The sequence below is a fragment of the Fistularia commersonii genome, chromosome 1, assembly GCF_037954325.1.
Source record: "Fistularia commersonii isolate RoL2024-O1a breed Wild chromosome 1, RoL_Fcom_v1.0, whole genome shotgun sequence".
In the NCBI taxonomy this organism is placed as follows: domain Eukaryota; kingdom Metazoa; phylum Chordata; class Actinopteri; order Syngnathiformes; family Fistulariidae; genus Fistularia; species Fistularia commersonii.
Window position 1 is genome coordinate 27,449,455 of NC_141284.1, and position 21,268 is coordinate 27,470,722.

The following is a 21,268-nucleotide window of genomic DNA, read 5'->3' on the forward strand; positions in this document are numbered from 1 at the left end:
ATATGTCAGGATGGCCGAGCGGTCTAAGGCGCTGCGTTCAGGTCGCAGTCTCCCCTGGAGGCGTGGGTTCGAATCCCACTTCTGACAAATAACGTTTTCATTAATTTTCCTTTTTAAAGCCCCTTTCTGAGGTACATTTATATTTTATACAAGTATAAACTGTTATGAAAGTAAAATTGGTGTTTTTGAATCTGTGTTGGATGGTTACCTGCAAAGCTATTTAATGATTAAACATTGATTTAAGAAGGAGGAAATGCAGACGGAAAAAGAAGATTTAATCCTTATGGGTGCGTTACAGATTTAAATGCAACAGTTACTTGAAATGTTAAACTTACAAATAACTGACGCCTCCAAACAAATCCAGCTGACTAGATTAACAATGTCGTCGCTGTGGAAATATAAAATGATAAGAAGTAATGTGCAATAAACCCTAAGTAAGGCACACACCTACATACCTACTGTGTTTTTTTTTTTTTTCATTTTTCACTTTTTTTTCTACATATTTATCTATTTATTGTTCTAGATATTATTTTATATTTTTTTGTCTGTATTTTTTGTTGTATTGTTTTGTCGTGTCCTGTGTCTGTTTTTGATTCTGCTGAATATATAAATAAAAGTCTTGAATCCTTTAAGTGTTACGTCGGTGCTAAAATAAAAAAACATTCTCTGCTGATGGAAATAGTTCGCTGAGAAATAAAAATATTTTCAGTTATGTTTAAAAAACAAAACAAAACAAAGTACCAGCTCCTGCCAGGTCCCATTTGAGAAGCATTGAACAGAAATGTGTTGTTTAACAATAGAGAAGATGTTATTTGTCACTATCTTTAGGTCATTTTGCTTATTATTCTTCCATTTTATTTCTATTTCATTTCTCAAGACTTGACTTTAGATACGTTCATGTCACTTAATACTTTATTTTTGCAGTTTCCATGGTGACATTTGCTGTCATTTCTGAGATAATCAAGTCTGATGTAGTTAATTAACTAAAGATTGAATCATTGTACCATTAAATAGACACATTGGTGTTTATGGGTGCACACGTGTGTGTGTGTGTGTGTGTGTGTGTGTGTGTGTTACCGGGTTGCTTTCTTGTTACCGCTGAGCTAATATTTTTTTAGCCTATTCCATGTGGAGGCTGCACCTGCTTTATGCAAATCTCGCCATGAGGGTAAACAGAGCGAGTGTGCACGTCACACACCACTTAATAACACAAACACACACATTCAGAACTTACAGCACAGCACAGTTTACTTGCGAGTCATTTTATACAAATAGTAGAAAGAGGGTTTGTATATCGGAAGGAGACGAACAGTATCACATTTGCCAGATAGATGTCAATTCACAGAGACTGAAATTTCCAGAAAGCTATTTCGTAAAGAGAATCACAGAGTCAAGTGTGTCAAACATCCCATTAAAAAAGCTTTCACTAACCTGTTGGTGTAAAATAAAAAAAAATTAAAAAATTAAACCCCCAACCCTCCCCAAGAAAAAAAAACAAACAAAAACAGCGCCGTTTCAGTAACCACACTTAGTTGTAGAAAGATATCAAGGTGACGGGTGAAACTGAAATGAGCATTAAAATTAACAACCTAAATTTAAAAAAAAAAAAAGACCATTCCGATAATCAGGTGGCGTCTGGTTTGTCGGACTCGTCCACTTGCCATTTTTACAGAACACTCGGGAGTTCAACAGAACCACAAAATATTTTTTTTTAACTCTCATTTTATCTATTTTATTTTATTTTTTTGTACACATCACAACCTGAAGAGTCGTCCGTCATCCCTCTGGCTTTAAGACGGTATCGTCATCCCTTTTTTTTTTTGTGTCACCTAAAAGCACAGACCCCTTCAACATGCCGCAAAACACCCAAAACGCAATCACACCCCCTTTAAATGGTTACATGTGTTGTTTTTTTTTTTGTTTTTTTTTTTTGTTTGTTTCTTTGTTTTGTCGTTTTAAATTTCTGCACTCCGGTAGGTGCCGTTCAACATAAGGGGGCAGTAATGTGCCGTCCTGCTAGAAGATTTCTACGTAATCTGAACGTCCGCGTTCAAGTCCCACACCGAGCAGAATGCTGAAGGGCCACGCCGGCTTTACAAGATGGCACAGAAGAACTTCTTCTCCCTGAACGGGTTCTCCGACGCCGGCACCGGCGATAACAGCGGGTCTTCTTTGGCATGAGCTTCGCAGTACGACATCAAGTCCGCCGCTGCTTTTGACACCTGGAAACAAACACGGATACAATGGCGTGAGGCCGAAGGTGATATTTAGGTTCGTTCGTTCATGGTTGTGTAGCTTTGTTTGTTAGCTTAGCGGTGCTAACGAGGCTAGCTCCGCCCGAAGCGATCAAAACCTGTCAACTAGCACCTGTAAATTGCAAATGAAAAAAATGGGATGAATGCACTATCAAGGTGTTTTTTATCAAATTTGACGGTTTTACATTGTTTTTGACGCAAAATGGCTGAATAATCGTGTTTGAGGAGAAGCGGTATAGCTTTCTTTTAGCTTAGCTTAGCTAAGCTTAGCTTAGCGATGCATGGAACGAAGCTTGCTCCGCCCAAAGTGATCAAAACCTGTCAACTAACTTGCACCTGTAAACATTATATTTTCCTGTATTTCTTGTTTATCTGTGATTTGATTGCGAATGTTTAAGCTAATTTGGTATATTTATCTCCTTTTTTTCCTTTTCTCTTCATGTTTTTACCTTATGGATAATAAGTCTAAGTGCTGTTCAGAAGAAAACATTGCAAATGAAAAAATGGGATGAACGGACTATCAAGGTATTTTTTATTAAATTTGCTGGTTTTACATTGTTTTTGACAAAAATGGCTGGATTTTCGTGTTTAAGGTGAAGAGGTATAGCTTTCTTTGTTAGCTTAGCTTAGAGATGCATGGAACGAGGCTAGCTCCGGCCGAAGCGATCAAAACCTGTGAGCTAGCACCTGTAAAGATTATATTTGCCACATTTCGGGTTTATCTGTGATTTGATTGTGAATATTTCAGCTAATTTGGCAAAATTATGTCCTTTTTTTTCCTTTTTTCTTCATGTTTTTACCTTATGTTTAACTCCAAGATCTGAAAATGGACATATAAGTCTAAGTGCTGATTAGAAGAAAACATTGCAAATGAAAAAAATGGGACGAACGCACTATCAAGGTATTTTTCATTAAATTTGCAAGTTTTACATTGTTTTTGACTCAAAATGGCTGAATTTTCGTGGTTGAGGAGAAGCTGTATAGCTTTTTGTTAGCTTAGCTTAGCGGTGCATGGAACGAGGCTAGCTCCACCCAAAGTGTTCAAGACCTGTGAGCTAGCACCTGTAATCATTATATTTACCCGTATTTCAGGTTTATCTGGGATTTGGTTGTGAATGTTTCAGCTAATTTGGCATATTTATCTTCTTTTTTTCCTTATCTCTTCATGTTTTTACCTTATGTATAATAAGTCTAAGTGCTGATCAGAAGAAAACATTGCAAATGAAAAAAAATGCGATGAACGCACTTGGAGAATGGCAAGGTTTGTTTGTTTCTTTGACTGACATGTGGATAAATAATCCGGGTTGTACTTTGCGATTATGCCCTTAGTCTCAGCTTCATTGAATGAAGAATTAAAGATTTACATTTTTTTCCCAAAAACTGTCTCATGTCAATTGTATTCTGGAAATAAAAAAAAGGAAGCCTGGTGGATGCCAAAAAAAAAAAATAAATAAAAAAATAAAAAAAAATAAAAATAATAAATAAATAGAATAATAAATAATGTTAAATAAAATAAAAATAATATATGAAATAAAGTGAAATAAATAAATAAAATAAAAATGAATAAATATATAATTAATAAATAATAAATAAAAATAATAATAATAAATAAATAATAATATATATTTATAATAGATAAATATTATAATAATAAATAAATATCAAAAATGTTTGATCAGATGTTGTGATTCTCACCTTTATCCTATCAATATTGGCCTCCATTTTCAGCTGCTCCACCAGCTTCCTGGCCTGTGCGATGCTGGCCGTGTTATTGCTCGCCATCGGCGCTCTCGGTCAGATCCCGTCTGATTTTTTATTTTTTTTTGTCTGCAGAGACAAGAAACCCGTTCAGAGATGCGGAACATGGCGACCAGGCCTCGGCGTGGAGCCGACGAAGATGACGAGCACCACGAGATAGCGGCTAATTCAAAGACACGAGCGCCGGTAACGGATACCCTGTTTATTATTGCACGCACGCGAATGCACGCGCTCACACACACACACACACACACACACAGGGATATTATTTATGGTGTGTGTTGCTAGGCAGCTCGCCGCCAGTGAGGGGGAGGATGCGAGGGCGGGAGGAGAGTGAGGGGGCAGCGCTTTGTCCAGCTCTATATTTAAAACAGATAAACGGATAAGTAACGTCGCTGGTTTCATCAATTAAAGCTCTTTTTTGACTCCATTATTGAGTCTTTATTTTTTTCCTCTCCGTCCACTCTGTCCTCCAGGAACGTATCTTTATCCATCTCCTCTATGACAGATTATTACCTCCAAGCAGCGTCCGACTCTATTATTATAAAAAGAGTCTGGTCATATTTATATACAACTTTATATGCAACGATTTTTTTATACCGTCTGTTATTGCCGTTCTTGGTTAAGGTGAAACTTTTGAATCCCTGCTAGTAAAATCAATATTTATAACAGGGAGTGGGATGCAATTTATAGACAATTATATAGACAAATTATATATACAATTTATAGACAATTTATATTTCATTGTATTTCCTCCTTTCTACTATTATCTATTACTGTTATGTTTTTACTTGAAACTCTGGCACAACAATTTCCTTCGGGATGAATAAAGTTGTTCTCATCTCATCTCATCTCAATTTGGTGTAGAATATTTATGGTTTGAGTTTTTGTTTTTTGTGAAATATTTAAATCTTTAATTAGGAATGTACTCCCATGCAAGCAAATATCAATAATTGAGATAGTCAGTTTTTTTCCCCCTTATTCACATGTTAATTTACTGAGTTATTAATTATCATCAAATAATACTTTGTTTTAATGTTGTGCAATTTAAGATGTCCTGATTGTTTTTTTTTTTCTTTTTTTTTACCAGGAAATACATGTTAAGTGTAGAGATTTGTTTTTTTCCGGTCGCCTTTCCCTCTGGAAGCTCTTTGATGGGATAGCAAGGGGTGTTAGCATCGCGCTCGCCGTGGGATCAATTCTCCCCGCGACCCCCGTCTGTACCTGCTGCGCTGTGACTCAGTGTGAGGTGAAGACTGATCTCAGCGAGGCGTTGCGGTGGAATATTGATGCCGGCGGTGACGGTCCGGCTCCCCGGGTCAACAGACAGCTGCCGTGATCCGTCACCGCGACTCCAGATCCCCACGACGCCTCGGCCGTTAGAGACGATCTGCTTCAATCAGGATCGGCAACGTTTGTGTTTTAGCGTTTGGAAACAAATCTACGTGCTTAAGCTTAAAACTCATTATAAACGCCACTAATCCTGCAACCGGGGTTTGCGGGCTGGTGTCTTTAAGCGAGAGGTTCATCCCAAACCCGGTCAGGGGAGGCAGCAGAGGCCGTGCCTCACCTGCCAAAAAATGTAAAATCAAAAAAAGGCTAAGACGGTTCTATTTATCACTGATTTGCACTATCAAGGAATTTTTCATTAAATTTGCCAGTTTTACATTGTTTTTTGACTCAAAATGGCTGGATTTTCACATTGACTGTACTGACAAGAGACGTGCGGTGAGGCTGCGGACTGTTGTGCCTCAGTGTAGATTGTCCAATGACGGCTGACCGCTGGCATGTTCTGCACTAGGACCCTATTGCTGTCTCTTAAAATGTTTAAACACTTTTACCATAAGAACTACATTTCAAATGCATAGTATGCTACTACTTTCTTGTGCCGAGCGATCATAAAACGGCTGCCAAGAGCCACTAAGTGAGGCACGCGGTTCTCCTGCCTCACGCTAGGGGGCGCCCGTGATGCCATGGATTCTTCTTGCGACACCTTCGGCTAGAGAATACAATGATCACAAGCCAGAGTTAGCAAGTCAAGCGCAGCCGTCCATGTGTTTTTTCACGTCATCAGCCATAAACCTCACCGCACGTCACTGCCCGGACCGCTCGCCACTCGATCGCAGGGGCCGAACATAAAGACATAGAGACATTCGCTTTCTCTGTCACACATCTGGGCAATTTAGGGAATCTTAAAACGCATTTATCATCTTTCGCAATTCAATCCTGCCTCAGGGGGGCCACAAGCCCAAGTCCCGAGCCCGGATAATTGCAGGGGGGTTGCGCTAGGAAGGACATCCGGCATAAAACTTGTACCAAAACCAAACATGCTAATCGAACCCACGACTCTCATACCAGAAAGTATTTCTGAAGTATTGAATATGGGCCGTCTCTAAAAGGGAATAAATCACACCAGGGGTAGATTACACCAAGATAATCACTAAACCAGTGATATCCAAATGTTCCGGGCTTCTTTTTGACCAATTAGTGACCAATGGGATTTGGTTAAAACCCCACATATAATACATTTCTTAACACAAGAATGTGTATAAAACATCCTTGAGAATCTCTTAAGCGGTCATCTAGCAGCTTCCTCCGTTTCTGAACGCTTATTGACGTTTCATTTCCTTGAAACGCGCCGGAAAGTCAGGAAACCCGAGTCCGAAACATCGAAGCCAGATGAGGATTTACGAGGCGAAGCCGCAGCAGGCGGCGCAGATTCGGAGGCCCTGAAATAAACAAATTTTATAGCGGAGAGGTTCTGGTTCTTCTCACTCTGACAACCACTTCACCGTATAGGGTCATTGTTTGGTGACGTGGACCGGAGAGGGTGTCGAGAAAAAAAAAAAAAAAGCATCCGCCATTAATAATACAGAGATCCCTCGCTATAACGCGCTTTACTTTTCACGGTTTCGCTACTTCACGGATTTGCATCCTGCATTGCGTTCTGCATTCTGATTGGCTAAAAAGTCCCACCGCTTCTTCTCTACCTGTGCGTCAATAACGTTGCAGTTTAATATGTACACGTACGTGAAACAGCTTGCCGAATTTACATGACGTACGTGCAAATTCTCTTGCAATTTCGAGTTTCTCTAAAACCCATAATGTTGACAAAACGCTCTAATGACAAACGCTTTAATAAAGTTAAACTCCTGGACATGCTAAGGGAAGCTAAAAGCTATGCGGCTGTCGGTCGGCATTACGGAATTAATGAATCTTCCGTTCGTTCCATAAAGAAGGAAGAAAAAAACATAAGGACGACAGCAGCGATGTATAATAGAGTATTTAATTGTATAATAATTGTAAAAAAAAAAAAATAAAGGTTTCTTCTTCACGGATTTTGCCTATCACGGGTTCTTTTTGGAACTCAACCCCCGCGAAAAACAAGGGTTTACAGTTCAGCAATGTCTTCATATTCATTTTTGTTCATCGAGAGGTTAAATGAATGAAGTTGTGGATCAATCTTCAAGTTTCTTAATTTATAAGACGCAAAAGATCTGTTTACGCTAAACAAAATAGGAATTTTTAGAATGGAACGCGTAGCTCCCGCGAGGAAACCATGTCGACGGTCTTTTTAACACCTCACTGGAAAAAAAAACAAGTCTTACTTTTGTTTTTCTAGAAAAAAAAAAAAAAAATAGGGCAAACACTGATAAACTCTGCGTAAAAATTAGTTTTTCGTATTAAGGTCATAATTTTGTTTCAACACTCGTGGGAAACGTCAAAACAGGCCAATAAAATTGCTGCTGATAAATGTCCCTCTTCGGGGGTTTCTAGGACTTCGCGCTCAAAAATAACAACCAGAAAACACGGAACAATCGCCCGGTTAGTTTGAGACGGTGAGGAAAGAGATAATTTTCTAATTATCTATTGTGATTTTCATTAAAATTAAAGAAAAACAAACTCTCAGATGGACTGGATTGTTTTCTGTCTTCTCTTTTACGAGAATGACAATTACGTCATGGTGTTAGAATGAGTAGAAATGAACTGACGGGAAATTACGAGTGGGAAAAGAAAAGACCTTTTCATTTCCAGACAAAATGATAAGCCACTTTTTTGGTCAAAAATTGTTTTTTTTTTGGGGTTTGCATTTCTGCAAGCAATGGATTTCTGGGTACGAGGCTACCGACGTGGCATTTGTTTTATTAGCACGTGCGTAATGTTAGCTTAGCTCCAACATCATCAGATAGCTGCACGCACGGCCGAGCTAACAACGCTAAATTGTGTTTATCTTGAGCGTTAGCAACAGCACACAATCCCTCCTACCGTCGATTGCGAGCCCGACCGAGCGCCTGGTAATGAATCCGTTATTTTTTGAGTTGATTTTATAAGCATAATCACCGACAAAAATCCAAAAAATCCCCACCAGCAACCTTAGAGATATCCAACCCCGTTGCAAGACGTAGAAATCAGTGATTTTCCTGCCTACGCCGCTAGAAAGGCGAGCAAATATACTGCGAGTAAGAAGGTTCTGGAAGCTACTTGGCGGAGACGGGCAGTGTGTCTGCAAAGTCATTTTCTTGCTGATCGCTAGAGATTGCGAAAATGCCACGCTGACATTCTGGCTACCGCTTCGGGGAGGGGTGAGGAAGCGACGGTTCGCGTCGGACGTCCGTGCACGTGTGGACACCTGGAGGTCAACCGGCGTTATTTTAAATGTACAATTTATGTAAGGTCACCCTTCGCTTCTATCATTACGTGTCGGGGTCGTCATGCCGGTAAATGCCGGGATTTGACGAAACGACGAAGGAGTTAAGGAGTCGGCGATTCGATCAAAAGCGTCTTTGTCGGACGACGTTGACGCCGGATTTACCGTGTCTGCGTTCTTGGTCGCTCTCCGGCCGGCCGTTCAGTCAGCGGTTTGCCTTCGCTCCGATCTGAGGAGGAAATCATAGTGAGACGTCAACGAATAGTCCAATCGCACCGTCCTTTTCGGTGGCTTCGCTTCTCTGAACCGCAAAGGAAAGTGACGCAAGTGGAGCTAAATGACAAGACATTTGTACCCTAAGCAGTGCAGATGCACCCGTTTGGTCCGCACTTCTTCAGACAAATCCACCTCGATTTAAAAATCGGAAGATGTTTTAGAGCAGCGTGTAGTGGCTAAAGTTCCCTCTAAGTATTTGCCAAGGTATTCACTCATTTAACCACTCTTAAGACGGAAAGAACGAGTCTCTACGCGTGTTTACTGTTGACGACGGTAGAAAACAGCCCGCTCCCAACCTTATTTGGTTAACATAAACATAAATACATATGCCATGAATAAGCATGTACTCAACAAAAAAGCAAAATGAAATACAATAAAGTAATTATAAATAATTATGCTATAATCAACAATCACCAAAATATAATGCAATAATATTATATCCAAATCTGAGACTAAATTACAAAAAATGGAAAATGGCACTAACACAGCGGGCGCCAAACTACGGCCCGGGGGCCGATTACGGCCCGCCGACATGTTTTGCGCGGCCCCTGAACAATACAAGAGATGCATTATGATTTGTTTTTTAATTCTGGCCACGTCATGGTGACTTGTACATGCTTGCTCTCCCTCCTTCCTACAATTATCTCTTATTGTTATGTTTTACTTGAAACTCTGGCACAACAATTTCCTTCTGGATAAATAAAGTTGTTCTTATTCTTATTCTTATTCTTAGAATGCACCATTCTATTCCACCCTTCTGTAGTTTGTGCCTTATCTGAAACCCCTCTCTTAGATAAAAAAAAAAATTAAAAAAAATGTCAAATAACACGGAAAAATGGCGAAAATATGAGTTAAGAGGAAAATAGATTCAGAATGCAGGGTTTTTAACCCGCCGTGGAAAAACGATAATTTTTTTTCTTGGCTGTTTCTTTCATCTGTCAAGAGATGAGACAAAGACATTATTCATTAATAATATTATTATTTATTTTCTGATTTTTTTTTTTTTTTTTTCCTGTCAAGATCCCAGAAAGGGTTAATTTTTGGTGATTTGTTTACGTTTAGACACCTCTGTGATCGTCACACTCTTTGTTACAAACTGGTCAGAGAAGGGAAAAAGGTTATTTATCCCTCGCAGGAAAAAGTTTGGGGACCCTCTGTTTTAGAGGGTCGGTTTACCTCTTCGATACGTTGCTACTGGTATCACTGAACTAGACGCCCAGCTCCGTTCAGTGCTAATGTTCTGTATTTGCATTTAATTAGTTCACTGATGTTTGCGCTTCTTGTTTGACTTTTGGAATTGTGCTTGCGTCTCCGCCCCGACAAAGCTGTTTGCCTTCGCTGCTGGATTTTCTGAGTCAACTACTGGAACAGTTGGACTCGACTACCCGTCATCGTCGAAACAAATGCACGCCTACCCGCTCTGTTAGCTTAGCCTAGAATGCTTAAAAACACTAAGGAGATGTCTAAAAATCAAAAGAAAAAGTCCGAATGAAATGGCGTGGTTGCGTCGCATTCGTCTATATATTTAGCTTTTCAAACATTTTGATGGTTTTGGAATTCGACATCAAACTAGCGTTAGCATTAGCGTTAGCGTCGCCCGTTTCTGTCCGACCTCGAGTCAAAGAACTGAATGTACTTTGAGCTTAAAAGCTGTAAATACACATTTCCCTCACGCACGAGCGCGGCATCAATCTTTTCAGCGAATCCTCAGCCAATTTAAAAAAAAAAAAAAAATCATAACGTGAATTCCGAGACTTTCAACGTTGAACGTCTGTCGCTGGTGACCCAGTCACCTCCGCTCCTCCTTTTCTACCCGTCCATTCAACAGATTCATTGTTAATGCATCTGTGACTCTGCAGCTCAGTTTCTCGCTGCTTCTGACAAATGGACCAGTTAGTCTGCATGAGCAGATCTGCAGAGGAAGGGAATTCCACCCATCGTAAATCCCGACAGCGCGAAACACCGAAGCGACGCTACGCTAAAGCATCCATTCGCAGCGCCCGAATCTCCGGATTCTAGCTGAGCTAAACGGTTTTTTTTTTTTTTTTTGGATTTTCTTCACATGTGAACTATCATTATCAGACTTTTATTTAGAAAACTTGGGTTCCGTTTGGATTTTTTTTTCGATTTTCAAACCTCACATTTGGTTTTAAGAGTTGAAAATTAGCTACTTTTTTCGCTACGCAAACACTTTGTTCCTGTTTTCTACCGGATCCAAAGAAACATTTGACACATGGCGCATGCAGAATACCCCAAAGTGCGTCCCGGTTGCGTGAAATAATCTGTCGACGTCCCCTCGGAGAAGATCAACGGCCTCGGGCGATTAACGGTTACCGTCACATGACGCGTATTTGCTCAGACATCCTGCTTCCAAGTCACCAGACACTCGCCTTCATATTCCCAGTTTCCCAGTAAAAGCCCGTGGATAATCGTCGTAAAATGCCGGCCATTATTCAGATCAAATCAGCGGTTTTGGCTCATTTATTAATCAGATATAGTCATAATTCAACCTTGTAGTTTCACGGTTGCAGTTTTCGAGGCACCCGTTACCGTTCTTTGTAAAATTCTCTTTGTAGACTCGTAAATATTTCCGGGATCGCGGTAATCGGACTGAAGTCATTTTGAAAAAATGTTTGCTTCAAAAGGGAAAAACTACTGGCTCCAGCGCCGACCTAACCAAGACCGCCACGCGAGAAATTAGCCTTATGAAATATAAAACAGTGTTTCTGTTGTAAAATTCAGGATTCCACTTTTGAGCTGCTTTTATTCAATCAATTTCCGAAACAATGACGGCAGTGTTTATCCGGCCGCGTTCAAATGAACAAAAAGTTCTTTGGACTCGAGAGTATCAGAATAAAACAGACGCGTTTGAAAGTTGAATTCCTTCGCCGAGGTTCGACTCTAAAGTGAACGCAGGGTCATTTTCAGTTTCTGAAAATGTGGAAATGATCATAAGATTCACTGCTAAGTTACATTATTTTCTATGGTTACTTCATAATGTATCCTTACTGACTAATATCTGAAAATGTGCTTTTTTTGGCATATTTTTTTAAATATTTCGTCTCTATAGTTTGTTGATATTGAAGCCATCCATTGTGCATATTTTGTACGTATTTTTATTTTATTTTTATCATGTTTTAATTGTCTACTGGGCCATTTCAATCTCATCAGGGTGGAAAGGCAATAAAAAAAAAAAAAAAATCCTTAAATTTGTATCTAAATACCACAGCAGTTACACCGTTGGAGGAAAGAAGTGTTTAAAAAGGGGAAAAAAATACATTTATATGGTTAAAAAACACACCTTTTCTTACTTTACAAACAGTTACTTTCATAAGTCAATTTATACAACTTCAACTCAAGGGAATTCCAGACAAGAACTCAAAAGTGTGTCTTAAATGTTTTGTCCTTGTGCCGGAAAGTGGGGATATAAATTACGAGTGACATTTATTGCTCGGATTTTTAAAACCTTTCCAAGAAAATGTACTTATTCAGGATTTACGGTTGCAAATTTTCACACACGGTTCCGTCAGCGGCGGGAGAATCCATGCGAACGAAAACCACGAAAGTAACTGAATATTGGTAATCGGTAAATACTTCAAATGTAAAGTTTTTGCTAAAATGCATCCCGGATGCAAAATAAATGTTTTTATTTTTTTGGTTTTTTTTTCACCGCGTTGCCACGTCGGTCGAAGTTTGCGGACGACGCTTGGAAACTGCGGAATTAGATTTCCTTGAAAACGTGAGTCATCAACTCTGCAAAGCGGCAACAAAACCAAGACGTGTGAGGAAAGCGTTAAAAAAAAAAAACCAAAGTATTTTTTTTTTTTTTAAACCACTTTGACTATATTTTTCTCTACTTTTAAGCCAGTAAAGAATCTTGAGCTGAAGTGATTCGGGGGGGGAAGCCGACCTCCTGCCTCCCATCGCTTTGCTCACTTTGCTCACTATTCAATCCTATAAATTGGTAAATATTGAGAGATTTTATTTTCATTTTTCATTTTGTCAAACTCATTTTCACCAAGGGCCACATCAGCATAACGGTTGCAATCAGAGAGCCAAATGTAACGATAACAGTATAAATGTAATTTAAATAATTTCGTGTTAAATAACTCTGAATTTAGCGTTCAAATCCAAAATGTTACATTAGCATTCCCATCTTTCTTAAAACAGCCTTTTATTTGTATCAACTTTTCCCTTCCTGGACATTTATGGATGATTTATATCGCTCAATTCCATTAGCAAACGTGGATACAGTGCGATCTAATGGCGGGTGACATCATCGACATTAATTAATTATTCCTTTTCAGACAATCGGACCTTTTAAGACGTTCCACATTCGGCCCGCGAGCCTTGAGTTTGACACGTAGCTGATACTTTAACTTTTACACTTCAGCGTTAACTTATTTTATTTCTACTTGTATTTTTAGCTAGCTTGTCACTGTCTTGTCCTTGTATGTTTTGCCGCAGCTGCGAAACAATTTTCCCAAGCATGGGATCATTAAAGAATATCTCATCTCATCAATAGTTTATCTTATCTTATCGGCGTTTGCCGATGGGATCAATATATCTACAGGTGGTGTTTGCAGCATCCGATCGATCCTTCCTTTGCCATTTGGAGCTCCTTCCGCTATCCTTCCAGAAGGGGGTCGCTTACATGTTTACCATTGGACCCTCCACAGATATGATTATACATTATATTTTCATTTCATTGACATTACTTTGTAAAAATCTGTTTTCACTTGGACATTAAAGAGTTTTTTTCACTAAATTTTTGTATTAAAAAAGACAAATTTTATCGACCATAATTGATTTATTAAAGCACTAAAAGGGTAAAACATCCAAGGGGGTGAATACCGCTAGAGCGCCAGTGTCGCTGATGTAAAAGGCGATTAAGCGCCACGGGAAACATCCTGACCGGGAAAATATAATTCCTGACCTGTTGAGAAGAGATGATCAGTCCCTCTGATCTCACTTTCTCTGAAGTACAGACATTATCATCCATTTTTTTTGTGTCCAAGGGGCGAAATGAAGGCCGTCGGGCAGCCGTGCAGGGAGTGTTCCTGTACTCTGGTGTGAAATTGGAGCGTGGTAATTAAAAATCTGGACCCCGGAGGGCCGGAGATTAACCTGCAAGGGTCCGTAGCGACCCAGAGGTCCCGGTTCGGGGGGGCGACTGCGGGTAAATTCGGTTTGCCGGTCCCTACTGTACAGGATGCAACCTTGGTTCGTCTACTTTTGAAAACAAGCCTTCAACTGTCGTCCGAACAGCTGCCGCTGGAAGATTTTAGGGTGACGTTATTCACTTCGTGCATGAAAATGCAACCCGAGTCAAAAAGCCCAGGCTCGTCGCTCGGCTTTCCATCACAACAACAAACTTACTTTCATGGTGCGATGAAGAACGGGGGAAAAAACAAAAAATATCCAAGCAGACACGTCCCACGGAAAGATGCAAAATAAGCCATAAAACGCCATCCAGGTCCAACGAAAACAATGGCGACGTGACACTTTTTTGAAAGTGATATTATTCGTTCGAGAATATTTTTTTTACAGTTATTAGATGTGGGGGGAAATACTCTTGTCAATGGTTAGGAATTATAGTTTGGGTTGAAAGTGATGAAATGCTGAAATAAACTGTGGTTCCACAGTAAGTGCAGGGTTCTTTGGTACCAACCGACACCCCAACTTCCTCCCAAAGCCTGGAATTTTTTTTTTATTTTAATTTTTTTTGAAATGCGTATCTCATTGGAACATTCAGCTGGAAAGGAAAAAGACATCCGCTGCTCAGTTAGGGACCGAAAAAAAAGCTCCAAAAAAGAAAAAGATGATCTATTTTACCTATAACACGAAACGCTTTTTCTCGAACGCATGACGTTTCGAGCAAAAAATCATCTCTTCTTCAGATGCTGACCGAAGATTCGCGTTTCTCCGTGCCTCTTGTCGGATGAATCATGTCTTTTTTACGTGATATTCATCCATTTTTTCTCAAAATGAACGTATGTTGACTTACGTAGACTGAGAGTTTGTCTCCTCTCATTATATATTTGCTTATATTGTTTAAGAGGCGTTTATCTTACATTTTGTTATGTTTTGTCTCCAATATCAGCAGCTGCTGTGTGAATCTAGATGGTGCTGTGAGCTAATGCTGTGAGCTAACGCTGTGAGCTAACGCTGTGAGTTAACGCTGTGAGCTAACGCTGTGAGCTAACGCTGTGAGCCAACGCTGTGAGCCAACGCTGTGAGCCAATGCTGTGAGCTAACCCTGTGAGCTAACGCTGTGAGCTAACCCTGTGAGCTAACGCTGTGAGCTAACCCTGTGAGCTAACGCTGTGAGCTAACGCTGTGAGCTAACGCTGTGAGCTAACGCTGTGAGCTAACGCTGTTTGCTGACAACGCACTCTTCTCCGCTAAACACTAAACTCGCCGAGGTTTTTCCCAGACTTCCGAGTTACTCGAGAATTTTCGCTTCAAATTATGAAGTGTTTTGTTTTTCGTCATATTCTTCTCCGACTCAGATATATTTGAAACGGTGACCTTTTGTCATCTGTGTAATCCAGCGATGGGCTTCCCGTAATTAGGGCAAGCTTTGACTCGAAGTGAGGCGGACATTCTTCAAAAACTGCCCCCATTCGGTGGAAATAATAACTTTTTGTCTTGATTTTGACAATATTAGAAAGCAGTTCGACACAATGAATGTAGGTTTGTGGAAACAGTAGCTCCAACCAACCCCGCAACTCTCTCGTGCACGGCGGGAAATCGATGAAGTCGTGACGTCACGAGGCCGATTTCAGCAGAAAATGAAACGCCGCTTTGTCGCGACTCCGCGCCAGAAAACAAAACCCTCCACGTTTCGAACGTGAAACCCGCAAAACAAATAGGAAACCTCGCGGTCGTAACACGGTGGGGCCGGTTCCACCCCGAACAGGCCGTGCATTGTGCGCGATCCATAAATTCATCCAAGAGCGACGGCGTGAGCGAGCGTCCGAGCGCGGCGTGGCACGACCAAACAAGCCGGACAAAAGATTCACAGAGTTGTAAAGTCGGACGGATCCGGCAGCGTCTCGGGGGGAGGAAAAAAAAACAAAAAAAAAACGACAGCGATGCGGCGGCTTCCTCTTGAGAGGCTTTTACAGTGACGACAGCGAGGTGGAGAAACATAAAACCGGGAGTTATTCGTAAGGATATCGACGATTGAATGAAATATAGCACGAATCCTTGTCCTTGAACATGAGACGGGACGAATTGATGATTCCGACGTGGAAATCTGCTGCGTCCACCGACACTGGACTCCTAGCGTGTATCCGCTATACGCCGTATTGATATTTAACTTCGATTGCAGAACGGTGTAACGTAGCCAATACCAACAGAACTCGATCGCGTGGGTCGACTATGTTTACCGTCATTTCCGGATGATAAGACGCTACTTTGAACGCTAAAACGACGACGTGGCTAGTTTATGAATTTTTTTTGGAGGGGAAGCTAACCAGCTTCGCGCCGCCAAAACGTTTCGCCGATGAAATGAGCGTGAAATTCTGACGCCGAAAAAAGACGGTTTTAGTGCGAAGGAGGAAGACCGAAAAAAAAAACATTTCCAGGACATATTTATGTATGTTTTTAATAAAAAGTTAAAACTAAATGTTTTTGTGTAAATATCTCATGTTACAATGCATGGCTCATATATTTACACGTATATTTATTTTTGGCCAACGCAGCTTATATTCAGGTTTGCTCAATAGTCTGGAAATTACGGTCGTGATTTTGACTTGTTAATGTTGTTAATTTTAGTCAATATTTTAAAATCGGTCCACAGAACTTCTACAGTGTCACCTTTTGTCACTTCAAATTAAATCTTTCATGTTGTCGTGTTTTTTTTTTTTTTGTTTTTGTTTTTTCAGCTGCACTCAATAGTCCGGAAATTACGATTTTGACTTGTTAATATTGTTAATTTTAGTCAATACTTTAAAATATTGTCAATATTTTAAAAACACTGAACTTCTACAGTGTCAACCCTTTTGTTCCTTCAAATTAAAACTATCGTGTTTTTTTTAATTTATTTTTTTATATATTCAGGTGTGCTCAATAGCCCGGAAAGTATGGTAGGAATTTTGACTTGTAAATATTGTTAATTTTAGTTAATATTTTAAAAACAGTAGATGGAACTTCAACAGCGTCAACCCTTTTGTTACTTCAAATTAAATCTATCATGTTGTCGTATTTTTAATTTTTTTTATACATATTCATGTGTGCTCAATAGCCCAGAAAGTACAGTAGTGATTTTGTTATTTCAAATTAAATCGCTCATGTTGTTATTTTTTCTTTCTTTTTTTTTTAGTCCGCAAATTACGGTCGTGATTTTGACTTGTAAATGTTATTAATTTTAGTCAATACTTTAAAATATTGTCAATATTTTAAAAAAAACAGAACTTCTACAGCGTCAACCCTTTTGTTACTTCATATAAAATCCATCAAAGTTTTTTTTTTTTTTTATACATTCAGGTGTGCTCAAAAGCCCGGAAATACAGTTTTTATTTGACTTGTAAATATTGTTAATTTTAGTTAATATTTTAAAAACGGTAGACAGAACTCCTACGGCGTCAACCCTTTTGTAACTACAAATTAAATTTTTTACAAATTATATCAATCATGTTGTGGTTTTTTTAATCCAGGCTTAGATGCAGCTGCGGATGCAACGCCAATTTAAAAAAAAAAAAAAAATCCAGATATGGTTGATTTATAAAATACGTCCAGATACGTCTTCAAACGGCAAACCTAACCAGTGTATTTCCTCCTCGGCGTTGCGATAAATAGAGCATCAACACACGACGTCGTCACGCCACCGGTCGCTCTCGGTCGCACCACCACCTCCCTCCATCTTTCCATCAACCCGGACATCTGTGCCACCCAAAGCATGCCCAGCCCATCCTGCCATCTTAAAGGCTGTGTGTGTGTGTGTGTGTGTGTGTGAGGTTAATCTGGGTCCCAGAAGGGGAGGAGGGGAGGAGGCAGTGGCCCAGGAAATGATGCATCCCCTGGGAGTCAAGGAGGCAGCGGGGAGGAGGCTCGTTGCCCCGGGGAGCACAAATGGGGTCTATTATGTTTATTAAATCAAAGCGTCCGCGTGTTTCTCCTTTGTTAGATTAAAGCAATGACCTAGTGTTTTTTTTTTTTTTTCTTTGCCTCAAATATTTAAAGACCTGCATTTAAAGGCTTTTGATATGTGTGTTATGTAACGGCGACCGTGGTAAATGGGGCAGAAACAATGCATGCATGGCACCGCTGTCGCAGGAGCCCGAGAAAAATACAAATGAACGGCGTGTCGCCGGCGAAAGGAACGACGCTTAACAACAAAAAAAAAAATAAAAAAAATAACAATCTAGCCGCGAAAAGTCGTCTCGCGAATAATGAATCGACGGCGACTCCTTTCTCCACTTTCCCACTTGCAGGAATACGCTGTGTTTTCGCTTTCGCCCGGAGTAAGGAGGCATAAACATAGTTTTCCTCTGGAACCAATCAGCATGCCAAGAATAACTGGGCCAGACTCCTGGGCTGTTAACAATATTACAAACATCCGGGCTTGTTTGGATTCTGCCGAGAGAGTGAAGCGAACCATTCTAAACCCCCCGACTCGCTCTTTACTTCACTTGGAAAGTAACAAAGGCGTCCGGCCTGTAACGGAGGAGTTTCCTCTTCCGAAGCTGTCGACTCCCAAATGTCGTAACTCCGAGTCGGCGGGACGGAACGTAAGGACGGAGCTCCCGACCGGACGTTTACGGATGCGACGCTTTCGATCCTAAAGCGGCTCCCCGCTGGCTCGGACCTCCGAACGGATCAAAAAGGTCCATTTATTCCAAATCATTGAAAATAATCTGAAATGGACGTAAATAACGTCCTGTTCAGCAGGGGGCGGCGTGTGACCGGAAACACCAACCGGAACGGGGAAAGTGCTAACTTCGTTAGCATGTAGCCGAGGTAAAACGGTATCACTCAAGTCAAAATGATGAAATCATGGAGATTTTGAATTATAAATCGAGTGGAGATAAATGTTCGGACGCACCGATCAACTCGCTGATCCAAAAGTATTGGAATTATTGCCGATGACTTTAACTCGCTGGAGGTTGGACTCTAGTTAGATTCCTCTGGTTGAGCAAATGTTTGGGTTTTGTTACAGATTCAAATCATGCTTCCTACAAATGTTTGGGCTTTTTTAGCTACTTTTAAGACTCAGGAGCCACAACTGAATCTCATTTGAGACAAATCGAGCCTCGACTTGACAACTCCAGGCTTGATTTGACCCGAAGCTGCGAGGCCCGAAAACATTTACAGAAAGCTAGAGAGTCGAACTCCAGTTGGACCGAAAGACGACGCGAGACGTGACCTGCAGCCAAAGCGACTCCACCGGAAGCAAGTCGGGATCATTTTTTTTCGAGAAAAACATAAAAAAACGCTGGGTTTTAAAAGAAGATCCACTTCAAACTTCCTCCCAAACAACTCGGGATTTTGCGATCGGAAATTTCCCGACGCCCTAACTAGCTTCCAACGAGCTCCGAACTAAAAAAACCAACACGGCAAACAAACGCTCAAGAGTACAAAGGTTGGCTTCCGCCCCCCCCGAGGACACATTTCTCTATTTAAACATAAAAAACCGGAACGAGCAACATTTAGGAAAAGCCACAAAGGGCGCGCTGTCATTTTTCCGAAGCTCCCCGGCCTTGGATGTCTTGCGTAATCGGGCCCCGGATGTGAAAACGCACCGGCGGGCTGGAGATTCTACGTTTGATGCCTTCACGTGACGGAAAAAGGGAGGCATTTTAGGCTTTTTCTCGTGCGATGACAAAAAAAAAAAAAAAAAAAAAAAGCAGAGCTTCCCCTCCCCGCCTCCGCTTTCTCCTCTCCCGACCATCTGCCCGACACCGCCGCTCCGTAAGGTGTGTGTGTGGTCAGCACAAGGAGGGATCATTCCCACCCAACCCACAAGAAATCACCTTAAATTCACATCACCAGATTTTCCGAAGATGCAAATGGTAAAAACACAAAGCAGCTCCAAGAGACAGATTATAAAGGGAGGAGGGGATTCCTGATGTAAACTTGCCAGAGGCATCAATCTCAAGTATGGATATGAACGCCCCCCTCCTCCACCTCCTGCTCTGGAACACACCCTGTTTAGATGCCAGGAAAAAAAACAAAAAAAAAAAACACCAGATAAAACAGAAATGTACCTGCTTTGGAGAAATAAAACCCTCCCGTGACGCCAAACGCATCCAGTCTGGTGGAACGCGATCCGCGTCGGATTTCTCAGATGCAGAGGCGACTACATCCACGCTCTCCTCTCCGTGTGCTGAGATCCTCCCAGCCTCCCTCCTCGCTGCTGCTCTGAGTCTCCACCCTTCAGCCAAAACGCTCGGGCTGCAAGAAAAAAAAAAAAAAAAACCCTCCTCCTCCTCCTCCTCCCTCCTTCCTTCCTTCCCTCCCTCCTCTGTCCTCCTGCTATCAGGACACACTCTCCATCTCCCGGAGGTCCACAGGAAAAGCCTCAACTGTCTCTCCGTACTGTAAACAAATACATACCAAGACAGCCGGATGGATTTCAACCGCTGGCGCTCAATATTATCACGCGCCTCGATTTTATTAAATCACTCTTTGGAAGAGAGTCCAAGAACACTTTACGCTGTTTGCGTCGTCGTGGAGGATTTTTCTGCATGTACAGGATACCCGTAATTAAGCTGAGATCGACAAGATTACAAGAGCGCACGTGCTGGAGGTCGCGTTCCCGCGAAGGCCCCTGCACGAGTCGGGTTTTTTTTTTTTGCGCGTCCGCACGTATTTACTTGAAAGCGGATGGTTTCCGGACCCGGACGAGGTGCGGGGTTGGAGTTCTGCCGCTTTACGATGCGTCGGTGGGGGGAAATAAAAAGAAAGGCGGGGGAAAATACAGAGGTTTTTAATACCTGTTTGTTCTGTTTTTCCGTAAATAAGATTGGATAGATTCATGTTTTTGTGCATTTTTAGCACATTTTTTTTGCTATTTTTCAACTTATTTCAGCTGAATTTTTGGGGGGAAAGTCAAAAATAATGTAGATGAATTACCGATGTATTCATGTCTCGTGAATTTCTTTACCTCCTCTATAAAATGTTATATTGTGCCAGTCAATAATATCAAGCTTTTATGAACTAATTATGTGCTAATTTCTATGCTAATCTAAATTGTAACACAATAAAAAAATAATAATAAATATTCAGGGGTATTAAAAAAAAATGTAAGTGGCTAAAAAAAATGAGAAATGTGTGAAAAAAATCTCCAAGAACTTGGTAAAAATGAAAAACAAAGACCTTTAAA

At 40.8% G+C, this 21,268-nt stretch overlaps 1 protein-coding gene and 1 non-coding gene across 2 annotated transcripts; one reads left to right on the top strand and one right to left on the bottom strand.

Annotated features, from left to right (window-relative positions):
- Positions 1–4: 4 nt before the first annotated feature.
- trnal-cag (transfer RNA leucine (anticodon CAG)) lies at positions 5–87 on the top strand. Its single transcript has one exon. It is a non-coding gene; the product is annotated as a tRNA-Leu (tRNA).
- A 1,143-nt stretch (positions 88–1,230) lies between these two features.
- Positions 1,231–20,326, bottom strand: gng2 (guanine nucleotide binding protein (G protein), gamma 2). The gene is made up of 4 exons (XM_086157957.1): positions 20,151–20,326; positions 8,827–8,890; positions 3,951–4,082; positions 1,231–2,222 (listed from the first exon to the last, which is right to left on the bottom strand). The coding sequence occupies exons 3-4, from the start codon at positions 4,035–4,037 to the stop codon at positions 2,094–2,096; spliced, it is 216 nt and encodes a 71-aa protein (XP_086014083.1). The 5' UTR covers positions 4,038–4,082; positions 8,827–8,890; positions 20,151–20,326; the 3' UTR covers positions 1,231–2,093.
- Between the last annotated feature and the right edge of the window lie 942 nt (positions 20,327–21,268).

What these genes read in the sequence shown, in the direction of transcription:
- gng2 (XM_086157957.1), bottom strand. Translation starts at nt 4,037, where the DNA reads ATGGCGAGCAATAACACGGCCAGCATCGCACAGGCCAGGAAGCTGGTG. An exon ending in CCAATATTGATAGGATAAAG is followed by an intron (nt 2,223 to 3,950) that starts GTGAGAATCACA and finishes GTTTGTTTCCAG; the next exon opens with GTGTCAAAAGCAGCGGCGGA.